This window comes from Pyrus communis, chromosome 1, assembly GCF_963583255.1.
Source record: "Pyrus communis chromosome 1, drPyrComm1.1, whole genome shotgun sequence".
In the NCBI taxonomy this organism is placed as follows: Eukaryota; Viridiplantae; Streptophyta; class Magnoliopsida; order Rosales; family Rosaceae; genus Pyrus; species Pyrus communis.
The window spans coordinates 17,949,607-17,968,586 of NC_084803.1; the positions used below are offsets into that span (position 1 = coordinate 17,949,607).

The 18,980-nt window shown below is 37.8% G+C and overlaps 4 protein-coding genes across 5 annotated transcripts; 2 read left to right on the forward strand and 2 right to left on the reverse strand.

Moving 5' to 3' along the window:
* Nucleotides 1-2,053: 2,053 nt before the first annotated feature.
* LOC137735809 (uncharacterized) lies at nt 2,054-5,642 on the reverse strand. Its single transcript, XM_068475217.1, has 6 exons — nt 5,245-5,642; nt 4,361-4,605; nt 3,363-3,566; nt 3,133-3,223; nt 2,713-2,986; nt 2,054-2,623 (listed from the first exon to the last, which is right to left on the reverse strand). Exons 1-6 carry the CDS (start codon nt 5,535-5,537, stop codon nt 2,291-2,293), a joined length of 1,440 nt encoding a protein of 479 aa, XP_068331318.1. The 5' UTR covers nt 5,538-5,642; the 3' UTR covers nt 2,054-2,290.
* An 84-nt stretch (nt 5,643-5,726) lies between these two features.
* LOC137735825 (uncharacterized) lies at nt 5,727-6,407 on the forward strand. The gene has a single exon (XM_068475218.1). The coding sequence runs from the start codon at nt 5,790-5,792 to the stop codon at nt 6,261-6,263; it is 474 nt and encodes a 157-aa protein (XP_068331319.1). The 5' UTR covers nt 5,727-5,789; the 3' UTR covers nt 6,264-6,407.
* Nucleotides 6,408-7,282: 875 nt separating this feature from the next.
* On the forward strand, nt 7,283-11,419 carry LOC137747766 (thioredoxin-like protein HCF164, chloroplastic). 2 transcript variants are annotated; one of them, XM_068487924.1, is made up of 6 exons: nt 7,283-7,540; nt 8,015-8,233; nt 8,679-8,782; nt 8,951-9,290; nt 9,712-9,764; nt 11,110-11,419. In XM_068487924.1, exons 1-4 carry the CDS (start codon nt 7,370-7,372, stop codon nt 9,231-9,233), a joined length of 777 nt encoding a protein of 258 aa, XP_068344025.1. In that variant the 5' UTR covers nt 7,283-7,369; the 3' UTR covers nt 9,234-9,290; nt 9,712-9,764; nt 11,110-11,419. The 2 variants fall into 2 exon arrangements, with proteins under 2 accessions (XP_068344025.1, XP_068344020.1); XM_068487919.1 differs by lacking the exon at nt 11,110-11,419 and having other exon boundaries at nt 9,712-9,906.
* Nucleotides 11,420-13,215: 1,796 nt separating this feature from the next.
* LOC137739675 (wall-associated receptor kinase-like 14) lies at nt 13,216-17,254 on the reverse strand. The gene is made up of 4 exons (XM_068479340.1): nt 16,933-17,254; nt 15,957-16,765; nt 14,885-14,959; nt 13,216-14,601 (listed from the first exon to the last, which is right to left on the reverse strand). Exons 2-4 carry the CDS (start codon nt 16,714-16,716, stop codon nt 13,316-13,318), a joined length of 2,121 nt encoding a protein of 706 aa, XP_068335441.1. The 5' UTR covers nt 16,717-16,765; nt 16,933-17,254; the 3' UTR covers nt 13,216-13,315.
* Nucleotides 17,255-18,980: the final 1,726 nt, after the last annotated feature.

Below are 18,980 nucleotides of genomic sequence, written 5' to 3' on the forward strand. Positions count from 1 at the left end.
TGTTGTTAGATTGTAAATTTGAACAATTAGTTGGATTAATTATTGTCGAAACTTGTGATTTAGAATCACGTACACTATGTCATTGTATTAAATTGATAGACTGTATAACATGAGAACACTTTCTTGTTTAATTAATAGTGGGTAAACATATATATATGCTGCTTAGGGTCTAATATACAAAACATACCAAATATTATATGTATGTATGTATGTATCTATCTATATATATATATATATATATATAGGGAATTGTTATTGACACTCCAAAAATCTCATGCTACACTCCAAACTTTCTATATTTGGAAAGAAAAATACACTTGTGAGGAGTGTAGAATGAGATTTTTGAAGTGTCAATAACACTTCCTTATATATATATAGAGGAAGCCTTTAAGGGAAGGGATCCCTATTTTTCAAAAAAAATGAGAACATCCTCTTGACCTTTAGATTTGGCTTTAATGAAATTCTGTGGTTGAGATTCTATGGTTTGTGATTTAATCTCAATCACAGAATTTCATTAAAGCCAAATCTAACGGTCAAGAAGATGTTCCCATTTTTTTTTGAAAAATGGAGACACCTTCCCTTAAAGAGCCTATATATATATATATATATATAGAGTACCACTATTACACAATATCATATGAAGAAGAAAAAAGCATGAAATGATGTTAGATAATATACATATAGAAAGATACCTGAGGCAGAAGCCAGAGATTGTTGCTGAGTGGCTGTCGTACCCTGCTGCTGGTTTGATACCACAACACCAGGCCATGAGCGGCACATGCAGTGCTTTCCCTGCTCGATGCCATCGTACAGATCCTTCAAGTGCTTCCCACATCCTCCCCACGACGTCTTCCCACATTGCTTGCATTCCACTCTGAAACACATCCTTTTTCGATTTCGACAACAAACAACCCTTGATTTTGACTCCAAGTTCTCTGCTTTCTTTCGGTGGAGATCGGGTGGATGTTTGTTTCTTGCTTTGCTTCCCATCTTATCCAATTCCAGTTGTATATATGCAGTCTCTTTCGCTTTAATCTCATCGACTTTATTTGTCTCAATGCTCTCAAATGCCCCTCGTTACTTAGTGTTGAAGCTATAGCTTATTGTTATACTCTTCGCATAGTATTTCACATATTTTATTGGCAACAACCAAATGGATTTTGAATCATTTCGGCACATGTTTTCGAATGCTTTTCTTCTCCTATGGTTTTATTTTTTATTTTTGATCGTCCTGCAACATTGTAGGATAATTAAAATCATTAATTTTCGAAGAATGAACGAAATTGAAAATCGTTTAATCATTTGATTAACAAACGTGATAATATTGTGTTTTGCAGTATATTGGACTCATTTATTTATTTGATATCAGTTGGAGTTAAATGACTGAACGATTTCAATCAGTAATATCATAAGACTCATTAGTGTTTTAGATGACAATGGAGGACGGCAATAGTGCCTCAAATGTGAAATGGACCCCATGAAGCATTGAGATGGTAGGAACTAGGAACAACTTTGTCTCATATATTCATCAGCTTCTACTGCGTTCATAAGAAATGTCAATCATAGCAATAAATCTGGCTCCAGTCCAAAAGTTTTTTTTATTTTGACTAAATTGAAAACCAGAGGCAAACCGATCCGTCCAGTCGAGTGGCGATAACCCTGGCTTAAATGGCCACCCCGATGTTGAAAATGAGGTGGAAATGGAAACGAAATACGTTACGTAAGTATAAACTTAAAATCATTTGAGAAAATTCAAAGTTAAAATCATTTGAGAAAATTCAAAGTTGATGAGTTATAATAACCATATGGGTTTCATAGTCTCATCTTGTTGATCACGGTAGTAACTTAAGGATTCACGGTCATCTACCTTTGAATTCAATATCAATGATACAAATTAAAACACAAAAACACATACATTCATTCTTCCCCTCTAACATCAAATTTAAGAGTGACCGAGCGAGTGCCCAAAATAGAGAGACAAAATTTATTAGGGTTTCATTTCGCATTCAATTTTCATGGCCTTGGGACAATTTTTCACTTGAGCATATGGCAATTCGAAAATGAATCCCCAAGCAAAGGGACCTGGCAAGATTATGATCCATTACAAACCAGCATCAACTTTAATCTTTAATCGCATGGAAAATATCCCACTAACCACGGCCTTCAAGGAGTTCATGATCTCAATTTCTAAATATTAAATAGCAAGGTACATCACATACAACTAAAACTACTAGTCTGCTTGAATTTTAACTAGGAATCACTCCGCGTATAATACTGGAATCCATGACCTTCATGACGCATTTCCCTCACCCTTGTCTTCCGATGAATCCAAAGCAGGTTTCTTCGATGCGCTTGATTCTCCCGAGCCTGTGTTCATCAACACTCGCTTGACTCCTCTTCCTACCACACCAAGATGTGTGACTCCAGAAGCTCCATTCGTATGAGCAGTAGAAACAGTTGGGGAGTCAAAACCTCCATTGTTGTCAGCAGTTCCCATCCTTGAAGAGCTCATCACTGATGGAGATTCACTTTTCTCCGTGCCTTTTGCCTTGGCAGACACAATTCCCATAATCTCAGCGAGAATGGATTTTGGGTTTGACGCCAGTTGTTGCAGATCTTCAAGCTACAAACTCAATAATACAAAAATCAGATAAAACATAAACGTGAATGTTTTCCATTTTTAAAATTAAAGGATGAAATATTATTAGCTACCTTCTTTTCCAGATCTCCAGCGAGTCCAGTTAGTGTTTCAATCTCTGCCTGTTCATCTGTCACAATATTATCAGACTTGGTCATATTTGAGGAGAGCGTGACACCTGGCTCCAATGCAGAAGCAGACGACGACATTGTGGATTCCGTGAAACTCCTTGATTCAAGCATGAGCCGCCGCACACGAGACTTGCAGGTTGATATAGCCTTCTGGCAATACAGAATGGCTTCCTCAGGCTTCGAGCCAATCTCTAGACACAAACATATCCGAAAATTTCTGAATTCTCCGGTTAAGGTTGTGAGTCCCTGACCCAGAGGGAACACAGGGAAACCAGAATAAAATAAAACAAAAATATAGAAAAGAATGTCTTATTAGTAACAGTTATGAACTCAAAGGCTATATGTCAATCCCAAACAGGATACAGTTCAGCTATACGTCGACTATCAGGCTCAACCAACTGCTCCAAAATGGAAAGTGCTTTCTGGTAGTCACTGAGAGAAGTTTCAATGTCCTCTACAAGGAGACACAATGTAAAGCCAAATAAAGATGTTTTCATAAGAAATGAACCAAAAATTATAGTGAAGTTCAAGAACCTCTTCAACCAAAAATTATACACAGATTTCAATTCAACCAAACTGAGTACACAACAGACCTCTTTCCAGTGCAACTTCTGCCAAAGCCGATAATATGTCGACCTTCTCCAATGTGTCAGCCGGGTGTTTTTCAACAATAGCTCTTGCCACATCAAGCATTTTCCATGCCAAATCAAGGTCAGTTTCATCTTCATCTGCATCTGCTTCAGCCAGGTCTTCATCATCGCTATTATCATCTTCATCCTTGTCTTTTCCACCAGAAACTGCCTCAGAAAAGAAAATGAACTGTTAAACTTAATAACGTAATGATAACAAACAATGATAAGTTATTCTCAAAAATCCGTTTTGGGACAGTAAGTATCATCTGACAGGTCTGTATATACCTAATCTTATGTCCTTTATATCCTTCTTAGCTATTTAGACTCTATTTCTCCGTATCTTACATGGAATATACTGTCAAATGAGTTGCTTAATACACACACTAAACAACAATCCAAAACATTGACGATATGATGCTACGATTCCTCTAGTATCTAAACCAGAAGACATGCACAAACACACACAGAGGATAGAAGTTTAGACTTTTACAAGTTCATCACTGTGCAAAACAGTGTCTCTTGGCCGATTTTATTATCTCGAAATTTTTATAGGATATGAGACTCATGATATGTTCCCAAACAGAAGGCATGACTCATTTGATTTTCCAATAGATTTGAGGTCGAAGAGTAATAGTGGAGTAAATCTGTATGAGCAGCTATGGTACCATCAAGGAGAGGTAGACACAGTGTCTCATGCACATCAACAGTTATCAACGACACCAATTTTTACAGGAATACATGACTGCAATATCATTACATTATATGTGATGAAGATATCCTTATACATGTGCAACATTTATGCAAAAAGCAAAGAGCTAGATTGAATGACTTTTATTTCTAGTTAAGTGGGTTTGGAATTCACGGCTCTATAATTCCACAGATGTTCATGATTGACTGCCAACAGAAATTCACATGTTCTATTAGACAATTATACTCGAGAACCATCACAAATGACATACCACCATCAGCATCTGCTCCCTCCTGATTACTCAAACTTGCATCCTGTTCAGCATTACTTGAAACAGCAGCTGTGGAAGATTTACCATTTACAACATTCTTAGCAGATTCTTGCTGCGATTCACCCTCCTTCTTGGGTACAGCACCCAATGGATCGGTCTCCTCTTGAGCTTTGTAAAGCAATGCACATCCATATTTATAGTAAGCATCGACACACTGAGGAGCAAGTTCTCCGAAATGTGCAACCCTGCATTTATTCACATAATCAATAGTAATTACTAATTAGCATACCTAAAAAAGAGAAGCACCTAAGAAAAGCACACAGGTCATCTGCAAATTAACTAATGCAGATTATATGAGAGTACAAATAATAGCAAAAATTAAATGAGAAAGTGAATATGAAGAAATGCAATGGATAAACAAATGCAATACAATATAACAGAGTCTAATACCATAATTAACGCATCCTGCGAATTTGTAAATTTTGGAAACCATGGTTAAACAAATGCAACACGATGTAACAGGGCAAAGAAATTGGACTCCATCAAATGCGCAATTCTGCAACTAAATTGTTGCATTAGCAGGGCTCAACAGCACAATACAAAAATTTTGAAATATGAAAATGAGCATACCGGCGTCATGCTTGCTCGATTAACAAAGATATCAAAATTGAAAAAGCATAATTCATAGTGTAAACCTTAACCGACGGTAAACTGACCTACAGACAACAATTAGGGTTTATGTCTAGAGAAGCAAAATCCACGAAATATTAAGAAAAACAACAAAATTTAAAGCATCAGAGAGCCCAAAAACTCAATTTATAAGCAAACAAACAGAATGTGAAGTAAGGCAAGCAAGAAAAATCAGGAAAATAAAAAACCCTAACCTGATTTCCAAGGCACGGCTGAAGCACTCGGTGGCCTCGCCGAAATCAGAGTCCTTGACCGCCTTGGAGCCCTTCTCCATCAGCTCGTCGGAAAACTCGAGCGACTTTTCGCGATGGTCATTGGAGCTGACAGCTGAAGCTTTCGCGCTTTCGTTGTTGCAAGTGGACTCGGTGCCTCCCCGAGCTAACTCCGTGATGGTGGCCTCGTTGGACCTCTGAGACTCCAAGGCTGTGTTTTGGGTTAGGGTTTCGCTCGCCGTCGCCGACGCCAACGCCGATGCTTCTTCGACCATCGCTCAAAAACCCTCTCTTTCTTGGCGCAAAAATGGTGAGCGCTCGATTAGAAAAAATAAACCGAAAATTTTATAGAGGGAAATTTTGTCTTTATCAACCTCGAAACGCGGCGTTTTGTTGAGTAGAGCTGTGGTACACAAATCCAAGGGTATATTCGTCTTTAAAATTTTAAATATAAATAAATAAAAATGCTAGAGGATTAGTTAGTTTGCGTGTGGTGTCAAAATTCGCAAAATTTTCTGAGAGAAGAAATGGCAGCGAGAGCATCAGTACTAGCTCTCCACCAAGTAAGAAATGCGCACCGCACCTCCACCTCCTCCCCGGCGCACGCTTCCAAGCCTGCGCCGCCTCGTGGGCTCACATTACCCGGGCGGAGACAGTTGGCGCTGTCGCTGACGTGGACTGCGGCGCTGGCAGCTGTGGCTGCCAAGGAAGCGAAGGCGGAGGACATTGGGCTGTTTGGGCTGAGGAGGAAGGTGAAAGAGGCGGAGAAGGAAGCGGAGGTGATAGTGAAGGAAGGGTTCGAGACGGCGGAGAAGGGGCTGGAAACGGCGGAGAAGGGGATAGAATCGGTGGAGCGAGGGATTGAAACGGCGGAGGAAGGGGTGGAAGCGGCGTTGAGCTTCGGGGGTTTGGCACAGGCTGGAGCGGTAGCGGGAGCGGAGGTTGTGGGGGTTTTGGTGGCGACTTCGATTGTGAATGGGATTTTGGGGCCGGATAGTTAGTTAGGAATCGAGAAGTGAAAACTCGATTTCGATTGTGTTGGTTATTTTGTTTTTTTTTCCTTTGTGAAATTTGACTTATTGGGATTGTGCTGTAAGTTGTAAACTTCAAGTATTTAATTATGAGCTAATTAACGAGAATTATTGCTAATCATGCATTACATGATGATGGTAAATTTCGTAATTAGCAACTTAGTAATATTCTTTTCCACTTGTAAGTAAGAGGTTTTAAATTTTATTTTTGTCAAATATAAATTTGAACCACATTATTACTAGCCTATTGTGAGGTTTACCTCACTTCATCACTCCTTAATGTGGATAGTATTTCAAAAAAAAAAAAAAATCGTTTATTAAAAAAAAGTCATTAAAAACTGACAATCTTATACTCAATTGAAGATCGTGCTAAAATCCAACTCTTTTCACGCTAACAAAAAACTAATCATGCATAAATCATGATTAATATTTTGATTGAAATAGCATTGATGTGGTTAGTATTTGGTTCACTTATTGAAAGAAGTATTTTGGACGAGGGAGGGTCAATTCTAAACTTGATCTTTAAGTTTAGGCACAAATTAAGAGATAAAAAAGATCAAAATTTAAGAAGGACAAATTGAGGTAAAATTTGGTGAAATTAAAAAAGACATGATGTGAGCCGCGAGGGAGTGAGGGATGTAGAAGAAATGTCGAAGAAGAGAAAGCAAACATGATTCGTTCATTGACAAGTTTTTCTTGATTAATTAGGCTCTTCCGCTTGTAACAGTTAAACTATTAAACAAGACAAGTCTTCGTAGATTCGCCAAAAAAAATAAAAAAAATAAAGTTGAGTTGAGTTGATAAAAATAAAAAATGCTGCTATTTAAATATACAAAATTAATATATTTATCGACACACGCTCTAATACCGGTGAAAATATATACAATCATAAGATCTTAAATTTACTTACCGCGCTTTGGAGGCTTGGAGCGTGAAAAGCGTGAAAAGTGAGAAATGACTTCGAAGAAGTCCCAGCCCTTTCTCTCATCCACAAAAGAAGTCAGTTTTCGGCCCACTGTTTAGAACAGTATTAAACTCGAAAGGGCAGTCGCAGCAGGATTATCTGCAAATTACAAATGGGTCACGTGGCTTCAAACCCGGTTAGCCTCCATAGATTCCGGCCATGTTTCCAAACTCCTCGACTTCACCACTACGTTAAGCCTACTCCCCACTTCCCAAACCACCACCGTCGATTTCCGACCGTTTCTTGCCAGCAAACCCCCAATCCACCTGACCCCTCCTCAACGGTACGCTTTTATCTGAAGAGCTCCCATCTTTTTGGCATAAATCACTATTTGAAGAGCTCCCTTTCAATAATTTGCATATTTCCCAATTTATCCTTACTGGGTTTCAACCGTGGAGTACAAAGTTATTGTTTTGATGGAGAAAGTTTGCATTTTAGGATTATGGAATTTCCATGATTTTCACATTGATATGAAATTTAGGATTTGGGTAATTTGAAAGTAGTTTATTATCTTGATTTTTGCTCTATGGGATTGGAAGTTTGATAATCTGGCAAATATATGCAGCATTTCCACTATTAATAATTTGACAAGCTTGTGTGCTTTTAGTAAAAACTTCCCTAAATTATGCTGCGTGTATCTTGTTTGGTTAATCGTTGCGTATCTGAACCTTCGTTGGCTCAATTTCTTGTTCGAATAGTTTTTCGAGTTGAATTTACTATGTGATTGGTGTTATGTTCATCAACTATTCTAATTCAGGAGAAGTCGGTTGCTGAGCCAGGCTCTGTCAGTGATGGCAGTAGTCAAGCTACGACTTCCTCTACGAGCTCTGGCCCTCCGGAATTTCCAAACAAGAATACCAACAGGCAAGTAGCGGTGGTTTCCACTCTTGCAGCGGTCGCGCTTTTCTTATCAGGAAGACTAGATTTTGGTGTTTCTTTGAAGGACCTATCTCTTGCTGCATTACCTTATGAAGAGGTTTGTCCTATTAGTTATACCCTTTTTACTTTCCCCATCATGAGGTGTTGTGGATGGGTCGGTAGGTGGTTGTGATGAGCATGATTGAGAACCTAGACAAGCATATATCGTCAAACAATTGCTTAGATATTAAGTTTAAATCAACCATTTCAGTGGTGAGGTTCAAACATTATTCCTCAATAGATCATATATGTCCTGGAACTTGGACAATGTAGTAATTTGAACATCAGTCACTCTTGTACTTTTTCAGAAAAGCAAGGCACATATTTGTTGCCTTTTATTTTCTGAAGTTTACGAGTCACATATAGACACATCTTGGTTTGTTAATCCCTGTGTCTTCAGTTAGCTAATTTGTGTCAATGAATCTAGACATAATCTTCAATGTGAAATTTGTGCTGTTATTTTCAATTTTTCTTACGATCTTCTGTTATTTATGGTTGACTAGGCTCTTTCGAATGGGAAGCCTACTGTTGTCGAGTTCTATGCTGATTGGTGTGAAGTGTGCAAGGAATTAGCTCCAGATGTCTATAAAGTTGAGCAGCAGTACAAGTATGATCTTCAAGTTATAACTTGTTATTGCTCATAATTGCATCTCTTTATTAACGCTTAAATATAGTGTGTGCCATTTTTGGTTATTTATTTTTCTGAAATACTTGTGAATCTCAATATCTGAGAAATAATATAGATTCTTCATTATCCACCGATTCTTGTACGCAGGGATCGTGTAAATTTTGTTATGCTGAATGTTGACAACACGAAGTGGGAACAAGAGCTTGATGAGTTTGGTGTTGAGGGTATTCCACACTTTGCATTCCTAGATAAAGCGGGAAATGAAGAGGGGAACGTAGTAGGCAGGCTTCCAGAAAAGTATCTGCTTGAGAATGTGGATGCTCTTGCCCGTGGAGAAGCCTCCATACCTCATGCTCGTGTAGTGGGGCAGTTTTCAAGTGCTGAAGCCAGAAAGGTTCACCAAGTTCCTGATCCAAGAAGTCACGGATAGGTGCTCAGTAATTTTGGAGAAGAACCCATCAGGTTGTTAAAGGAATTACATATAAAGGTAATCAGTGTCCACTACTGCCTGCGAATTTTTTTTATTACAATCAAGTTACAAGTTAGAAACCATTTTATTCGTGGCATTGATTAGTTAGCTGAAGTTTTTTGAATTGGAGAACCGTAGCCGTTATTTCATCGTTCATCAGTATACCGCTCTTGGAACCATGTTAATGAACCCCATAATATCTGATTGGCTTGCACCAGATATGTAATCTGATGAAATTGCTCTTAACAAACGAATCTGAGTTATAACCAACTTGATAGAAGTAATTTTAGTCGACCTCCAGCAGAGCGTTGGAAGAAGGTTAGATAGGCTGTTGGCAACCGCATGTATTGCTTTTAGAGCTTTATACGGTATCACTACTCTAGCTTCTTTTGCCTTGTATTTCAGGGGAGACTGAATCTCGATACTATTTGACCTGCAGGTTAAACATCGCAAATGATACTAGTTGCTGCCAGTCCTGTTCATATGCCTCTTGTGAGTTACTTGGCTTACCCTTGCGACTCAGTTTTCGAATTGCGCTTCAATTGTAGAGCCCCGTAGAGGAAGAGAATCCTTGTATTGCAAATTTTATACTTTGCTAAGACATCTTTCATAATATATACCTTACTTGAATAAATTCTTAGTGGAGTTTCCTCTACCGTATTGGACACCCCATAAAACACAATTAATAGAAATTGATGGTTTTGATAACAATTAAGATCATGATGATGAACCACAATTATTTTATATATGTTGACGACTAAACCATCGTTTAGATGATTAAGAAATCAATGGTATCTACTATGAATGTATGATTGAGTATTGTGGATCACAACTTAGTTGGAGAACCCTTAATCAAATGCAAGCAAGTTTCAATGGTTTGAAACGACCTTTAAGTGTTGGCATTTAGTTGGGTGAAGCTTTTTGAATAGGAAGGTCTTGTGGATGTAGTCTAATCAAGTTGCAGGTTAACAATGGAATCTTGAGTTCTAAAAAACCCTTAAACCCCTATTGACATGGGGGCTAGGTAGTTGCCTAGTTGGCTTGAGCACGCACATGCAAAGTTCCTCCTTTCTCAGATGTGGGATTCACTCTCAACCAGTTCAGGAGTAGATTTTTTAACATATCCAAGAATAAATGTCAAAAGGGAAATGTTAAACTTGAATAAAAATAGCTCGAGTGACAATCTCACATTTGAAAATTTTTGGGACTCCAGTTGAATGGCGGAGGAATGTCAAATGAAAGTTATTTATTATACTTTTTTAAAAGTAAATAGATGAGATGCAACAAATGTATACGAAATCTAATTCCATTAAATTGGAAAGTGGTTAAACTATTACTTGTGGGAGATAGAGTTTGCATTAGATGGAATGGATGCACAATTAATACGTTTAAAATCTCTTTAGTTACATTACTATTTTCTATTTAGAGCTCTTGGATTCTTGGTGTATTAGCATGGATCTTTAACAATAAATCGAGGCTAACATTTTCTTGCTATAAAAACCCTGCAATATTTTGACCTTGCATCACCACCAAATTGTATCTCGACTCTCTTTCAAGTACATCAATGGCAATCAAACTGCAGTTGGTTTTGTTTTGTATGGTCTTCATAGCTCTCTTGGCTCTTGCCCAATGTAAAACGACTTCCCCGCACCCTCTTTTTCTTTCTGCACATTTTTGTTTTATTTTTGTTCTTTGATTTACTCATTCCGAATGGTGCCACATATAAAAAGTAAATGTGCGGAAATCATTATATGCATCTCTATATAGGCTTGTCAAAGAAAATTACACTTTCTTCTTCGATCTTTTTTAATTTACATATTATGTTTTAATTAAACAGGCGATGAAGGCGTTGGGATTAGTAGCAACAAGAAGGATATTGTCGTGGAGAATTTAAGAGTGAAAGGTGATGGTGAGAATTTAACGTTTTGTTCACAAGAAACATGTAGCTCGGGCACGGGATCGGGTACAAAAATATGTTTTTGTTGCGCTTTTTTCACTATGTGTTGGGATACTTTCCAAGAATGTAACGCAAAATGCCATCCCTAGCTAATCCATCTCTTCATCATCAACTTTTAGAGATGGAGACTTGTAATACTATTAGGGCTTATTACTTTGTCTCAACTTTGTAGACGATCAATAAATAACTTGTGATGAGCCCTTTTCCAGGCTTCTCCTTCTACTTTAATTAGGTTTAGTCTACATTAACAACCCATAATTATCTCAAGAATACATGCACGTACGCAACTATCCTTCAAAAATGTTATTCTTACTATCTATTGGTACCACCATTTGTATAGTTTCTATAATAAAGATGGGACTCACATGTGTTGGTAGATCCTACGTCCATTAAAGAGATGGTATAAATAGATGATAAGTGCAACACTACTCATTAGTCCTTGAGGTTAGCTCGAGAGGGACAACACTTCTGGCATGGGATGGTCACCACCCCACCTATATATTTTTGCGAACGTATCTATCATTCAAAGGCTTTTTAAATTTGACTCGTTCACTCTCCAATATAACGAAAAAAGTTGGGAGTTATATATGACTTTGGTACTATATATAATCAAATTCATATCCGACTTTGGATATAACTCTAGGATTATAAGTGGAACCCCCATATTTAGCAAAAAAAGTTGTATTCAACTCTAAAATTGACTTAAACCCTAATATAACCAAAAAATAACTATGCAAGTTGTATTTCATTGCATTTAAAAGCGCTTTGGCATGCCAAAAGGGCTAATCAGTTGGTATTTTAACACGAAATTAATCACTCATTTGGACTTACTAAAAATATTTTTTATAATCTAAACTAAAAAAATTTTAGGTTAATATTGAAAGATCTCCTTGCAAAATTCACTAAAATTGGAAGCCATTTAGTTATCTAATTGTGACGTGACAAATAGACGATAATAGAGTTGTCGACAAACAATGAAATGTAGACAATAATAATTAAATGATTAAATGATTAAATGATTTTAATTCGAATGAAATTTTGCAAGGATGATCTAGTATTGATAACCTAAATATGAACGGATTGAATCATGAAATTACATTGTAGAGCGGGCTCAATCGAGTAGTTATTGCCATATTAAAATACGAACTAGTTAGCGGTTGAGTGCTACAACGATATACTTATACTAAGGGGTAAATGAATAAATTATTTTTGAACTCGTCATTCCCGACATTCAAACGTAAGACCTCTTATTTACCATTGAAGAAGAATACACCGTAGCACTAAGTGATGATACAAAAACTAGTGTAATGACTTTCCTTGGAGAGAAGAATTTGGTAAAAATAAGGAAAAGTCAGATAGAGATAACCTTTGCTAGAGATAAAAGTAGAATAGGTGCAATGTATCACACTATTTATTTTCGTAACCATATCACACAAAGGATGCAGTTAAAGAGAAGGGAGGAATATTGGTATCATTACTTTCACCTTGATCTTATGTGTTGTAATGAGGTTACAACCATACCTCTATAGATAAAGGTTTTCATCTGACACAACCTTACATGCATGAAGAAAATTTTACCTCCCTGCTTTTTCGCCCAAGGCTTTCAATGGATGTCACCAAATCTATTTTGGTTTGCTTCATCATATAATCACATATGTGACATTCACACTAAATTTCACATAAAATTAATTTGTTAACTATTGTCAAAGAAGAGAATTGTTTTGATGGACATCTATGAAAACCTAAGATGAGTCAAAATATAAATTTATTTGCTAAACCAAAACACATTTCCTTTAAGAAGTGAGAATTACAAGTTTGTTTACTTGTATGGGAGGACTCAATCTCTACATTATAGATTTTAGAGGTGTGCTATCCACACACCCCTTTTTACCTCTCAAACTTCTTGTTAATTTTTGTCCTGTGATCTTTTTCAATTCATTTGATCGACGGTCAAAAATTAAGAGGGTGTGTGAGAGAATCCAAACATAAAAATCAAGGGAGCTCAGCTAGCTTTGAGATTAGATCTAATATATGCATGAGAGTCTGCACACAAAATGATTTGTCTGTTTTATGAGGGGTCACTTAACTACATTACATTGCCTAATAAGCTATTTGTTGAAGGTGAACTCTGTTCACTTAACCAAGGATCATGTACAGAAACAGGAGAGCTATCCTTGTTCTCTTCCATGGAAGCTAGAGAGCTATCTACCCTCAGTGAAACTATTGATCTTTGGCTTCGTATACCGGCCTTCTTGGCCGTCGCACCTCCCAATGACTTCTCACTTCCATTATACGGTGATGAACAAGACGACGCCACAGATGATCCCATGCATGTGTTTTCCTCCATTGTTGACCACTCGCTGCGCTGGATATTCTGTAGTTCTTCTGCCACCTCTGTCATAGAAGGCCTCATGTCACTGTGAAAAGCAAGGCATCGAAATGCAAGCTCAGCCACCTTGTTAACAGAATAAAGAGTCCATGCATCCCTATCTGGCTCAAGAAAGGGATCAACTATCTTGTCCACGCATCCCTTCCCAATCCTATCGATAGCTAGTGCAGCCAAGTTAACTTCACATTGAGGTCGAGCAAAATCAACCACCTTCATCGCGGTTATAATCTCTACTAATACTACCCCAAAGCTGTAAACATCACTTTTATCGGAAAGGTGGAAGTTTTGATGGTATTGAGGATCCACATAGCCTGGAGTCCCTTGTGGAGCCGTTGATATGTATGATGATTCTGTCATCCCAAGTCTAGAAAGACCAAAATCTGCTACCTTTGACTTGTAGTTGTAATCCAGGAGTATATTGGTGGATTTGATATCTCTATGATAGATTGGTGGATTCATTTCAGAATGGAGATAAGCTATAGCATTAGCAGTTTCAGAGGCGATGGTGAGCCTTATGGTCCACGGAAGTCCTTGGCCCCTCTCTTGTTGAAGATGTTCAGATAGAGTTCCATTCGGCATATATTCATAGACGAGGATCTGTTCACCTCCCTCTATGCAGCAACCTAAGAGGCGCACCAGATTTGGGTGGCTCACAGAGGAAAGGAGCTTGATCTCATTCATGACTTGATCAATGCCATTGGTGTCTCGGCGGTTGATCTTCTTTATGGCAACCCATTCATCGTTGTGGAGTTTTCCTGCATAAACTGTACCAAAAGCCCCTGTGCCCAGCCTTTGTTCTTCAGCAAAGCAGTTAGTGCCTCTCTCTATTTCTTTATAGGGGAATAATGAAACATTAGAGTTGCCTGCCGCTTCGCTTAGAAGGCGCCTTGCGCTCGTTTGGTTTCTCAAGCAAGTTAAACGGCGTTGAAAAAAGTAACAGAGAAGAAATAGACCGGCCATTAAGAAAGCTCCAGCAATAACCCCTAAGACAAAAGCAAAGCCACACATGTATTTAAACAAAGCACAAGCTAACCAAATATATGAAATTTTATCAAGTACTACCTCTCATATTTGATCAATATCTCAGCTAAGCTACAAGGATTGTAACACCAGTGGATTTACAGTTCACGCTCTCATGCCTTTAAGACTTATCATGTCTAAAAATGAGATTCGGAGAAGGAAGAAGCGGAAACAATTTGAAGAGAGAAAAAGAGGTAACATAGCTGAGCATATGTAAATTTGAAAAAGGGAGAGCAGAAAGTTTACCTCCAATAAGAACACCAACTCTAGTTGTTCCCCCACAGCGACCAGACATGTACTTTGAAGGATTGCATTCAGAAACTAGAGACACGGCAACCAGTATAAAAAGCGATTAGAACAAAGTAAGCCAGATTGAAATTGTGATGCCATGCACATTTCAGTTTCAGAATATTAATAGATCATCCAATTACAGATGTATTTGTTTGGTAAAAACCGCAGATGCATTTTTTATATAGATAATTGGAATACAAGCAGAAGACGAGGTTCAAGATCGCTGAGTAAATGCACCATGATTACAAATTCTCACTTTTTATGCATGTTATCATCCAACGACAACAGTTTGTACGGGTCATTGCAAGCGGTCATTTATTCAACGTTGTGAAGCGAAATAAGAACACAGTAGAACTGGTGAGTTTGAGAGACTATCAACCTAAATAGACAACTTCTACTATCAAGCTTTAGTACACCAAAAAACATACGAGTCTATTACAAGTCTTCTCTCCCCTTAACTTGTACTGATCCAAGGTCCTAAATATATCTAGTAATGAGGATTCTTTCGTTGGGACGCCATTCGACTCAAAACATTTGTTTCATTTCAACAATGCAGGGGATATATATCCATCGTACTTCCTAAAATCATGCTCAAAATACTCACAAAGATTCATAAACAATTTAAGCTTTCGACATTGCTATTTGCTATGATCAGATTCAAATCAGAACCAATGTGGCTGCCTGCAGAGTCCTCTTATGAAGAATTGAGTGCAACACAATCCAACAAATGGACCTTTTGTCTCTTCACATTACCAAAATTAATTGCAAATTAGACCAAAATTTAGAATCTAATTTATCAGGACTAGCCAAAAGCTACCATTTAATTTAATCCCATTTTCCTTAATTAATTAACTGCTTGGTTATCTCACAAAACAAACCTATAGAACAACATGAATAGTGACGTGGTTGCACGTTATCGGCCAAGTCCAAAATCCCCACCCAAACGGAATTGTGTACTTTTCCACCGCTCGTCAAGGACCATGACTACTAAAAATTTACGAAGAATAAAAATGCCCGGATGACTAACCTCTCCGGCAACCCCGCCCGAGATTGAACCCGTCGCCGTCGAATCCATCATTGCATCTACATCGGTACCCTTCCGGCATCCCATCGCCGAGCTTCACCGTAGTACACGTGGCATTCGCATCGCAGTCGCAGGGTCCCCCGACCCACCATCCCAATTCCACCGTCTCGAACTCCAGCGAGAGAGGCCACTCCCCACCCGATTGAACCGCAAAAGACCCGAACAAGTTCTTGCACCCAGTCCGAGTCAAGTCCTTAATTCGTATAACCTCCGACTGATTGTGCGGCTGCGACAGGCAGCTGATGTTATCGGCGCTGGACCTGCAGCTCTCTAAATTGAACTGCTTCTGAACGAAATTGGCCGGAATGAGGCAGCCGTTTTGCGGCGCCGAGCAATTCTGGAGGAGGAGGCTGTTGTTCCAAGTCGGGCTGAAGTTCGAGCCGAAGAGTCTGGTCACGGATTCGATCCGACGGTTACATTTTGCAGAGAGGTTGACGAAGATGCCGTTTGGGGTGACTTTTTGGACTCTGAAATTGCCGAGTGTGATCTCGTTTTTGTCAGAACAGTTCAATGGGATTTCGCAGCTGGGTGAGAATCCAAATGGGTAGTGAACAGTTTTGGCTGATTTTCCCGACCCGCATGTGGGTATGCAGGAGCTCGAGTTTTTAGCTTTGGCTGTGGCGGCTATGGAGATTGAAAGGGTAAGGACGCTGACGACAGTGATGAAAGCCAGAGACTTTTGGTGGAGAATGTGGAGAATCATATCCAATTAAGTTCAGATTAAACTGGGTTTTCATCCGTCATCAAACTTTCTGCAAATTCGAAGATCAATCGGAGTGAAAATTTGAAAGAAAAAAAAAAGGGAAAAAAAGAAATTTTGAGATTCTGGGTTTTATTAAAGGAGAAGCAAGCTTAAAACTTGAGAGATTAAATATGGCAATTGGGAAGCCATCTGCTTTTGTAAATGAAAAATCTTTACCTCTCTGAGAGCTTCTTCAATGATGGGGTTGGATTAATTGCTACAATTAACTGATTGTGATTGGATATGGAAAATTGCATGAAATTTAATGGACTCTGCTAATCTGCCTCTTAATTCAGCTATGCTGAATTTCTGAATTTGCTGCTGTCTGCAACTCCAACTCCTAAAACTTAAAATACATGTTGGGGTGTCAAATTGTCAAGTGGTATTGTTTTCGGCGAGATGACTGCTGCCTCTTGGTGTTTCTGCAAATTATAAAAGTTTCTGACAGAAATGACCTTGAAGGGAATGGGAAATTACAGGTTATGGAATGTTGCCAAATTACAAAGGGTTTGACTGACACAAAGGTTGTGTGTAGACAGCATATTAACACGCACAGATGTTATTTTATTTTTTATTAAAAAATTGTTTGATTTGATGGAGGTTTGGAGGTGGGAAGGTGGGTCTAAATACTTCAAAAGAGACTAAACTTAAAAAAGTATTTGATAAATATTTTAAAATACAGTAATATTAAACCAGTCGTAAATGATGTTGTTCTAACATCCTCATCTTCCACTATATTATTCCATATACTTATTTTTTTTTTGGGAATTTTAACGAAAAATTTCCGGTTCTATTCATTTTAACGAAAAATCACATTTTTACACTAAAAAGTCAATCTTGATACTATTCACTTACAATACCCTTTTATCTTTTTCGTTAAAATTAAAAGTTTTCAAGTTTTTATCATTAGGTTTTTTTTTCTTTTTAAATAAACAAACAACTGCAAAAACAAAAAAAAAATCATATGGTTTTGGAATGAGCATGTTTTCACATTTTTTGTGCAAGTATGGTAGGATCATATGACTAACGTGTTTGATTGATACTGCCACATGAGAATGCGTCATCCAAAAAGGCATACCAACCTTCCAAAATTTAGTCTTTAAAGTGTTTTATGGTATAGAAGTTTACGTAGATGATATGCTTGCGAACACATGTGTTTGATGTATTTTATAATGAAGTAAGGTGAATAGGCGATGAAGGAGATCAAAATCAGGCTTAGAGAACGAAGACAGTGGAAAGTGTGAAGGGAAGATGAAGTTTTAAGAAACAAATTTAAATAGTCATTTTAAGGAAAATTTCTTTATAATACACGTCATAATAACATTTTTTTAACATTTACTCCCATAACAATACGAAACGAGTGCGCATTAGTGGTATGATGCAATTATTATTGTTGTACATAGAAGCTCAACTTATAATATATTTTAATTTGCGTTTTCATTAGTACATGTGATTTATGTGTGATATTTCAAAAGAAAAACTAATGAAAAGGATTTGAAAATTTTAAGTTTTAACGATAAGGGCTTGAAAACTTTGATTTATGTGCAATATATTTTAATTTTCTTTATTTATTTTTAGTGTAAAAATATGTTTTTTTCATTAAAATAAATAGTACCGTGGACTTTTCGTTAAAACTCCTTATTTCAAAGCGGTGCTATAAAACCTAATCAAAATGCTTCACCAGTGTTGTAATTGCACATGGGATGATGAGTTTGACCGATTCAAATGGCCGTTTTCGAAGTTAATGCAAAATACGCAGAATGTCAAACCAAGTGTTTATCGTGACTCGATTCATGATTCCACAGGCGCCTGCCCTCTTTCTGCCGTGAGGAAAGAATAATTAAAGAGGTCAAAGTATTTGACAATGGCACCCATGATGGCGCAAGTTGTCGACCATCGAGTCCCACACTCCAAAACACGAGAAAGCAAGGAAAGAAAATAGTGTAATAGTGTAAAACGACCATGAGAGAGGCATGTAGATGATCTAGGATCTACTAGGACGGATGGATGTCGATTTGCTTACGTTTTGGAGGAGGATCTCCATTCCTCCAACACAGGCTACACAGCCGCAGAGCCACATTTTCCCCAGGTTTTCATCCTTTTTTTTATTTATGGATTTTTAGCTGTGACTTACATTCCCAGATATTTTATCATAGTTTCTTACCAATCCTTTGTTTACGTTAACGAAACACTACTTCTCATTCACCATATGATATCCTCAAGCG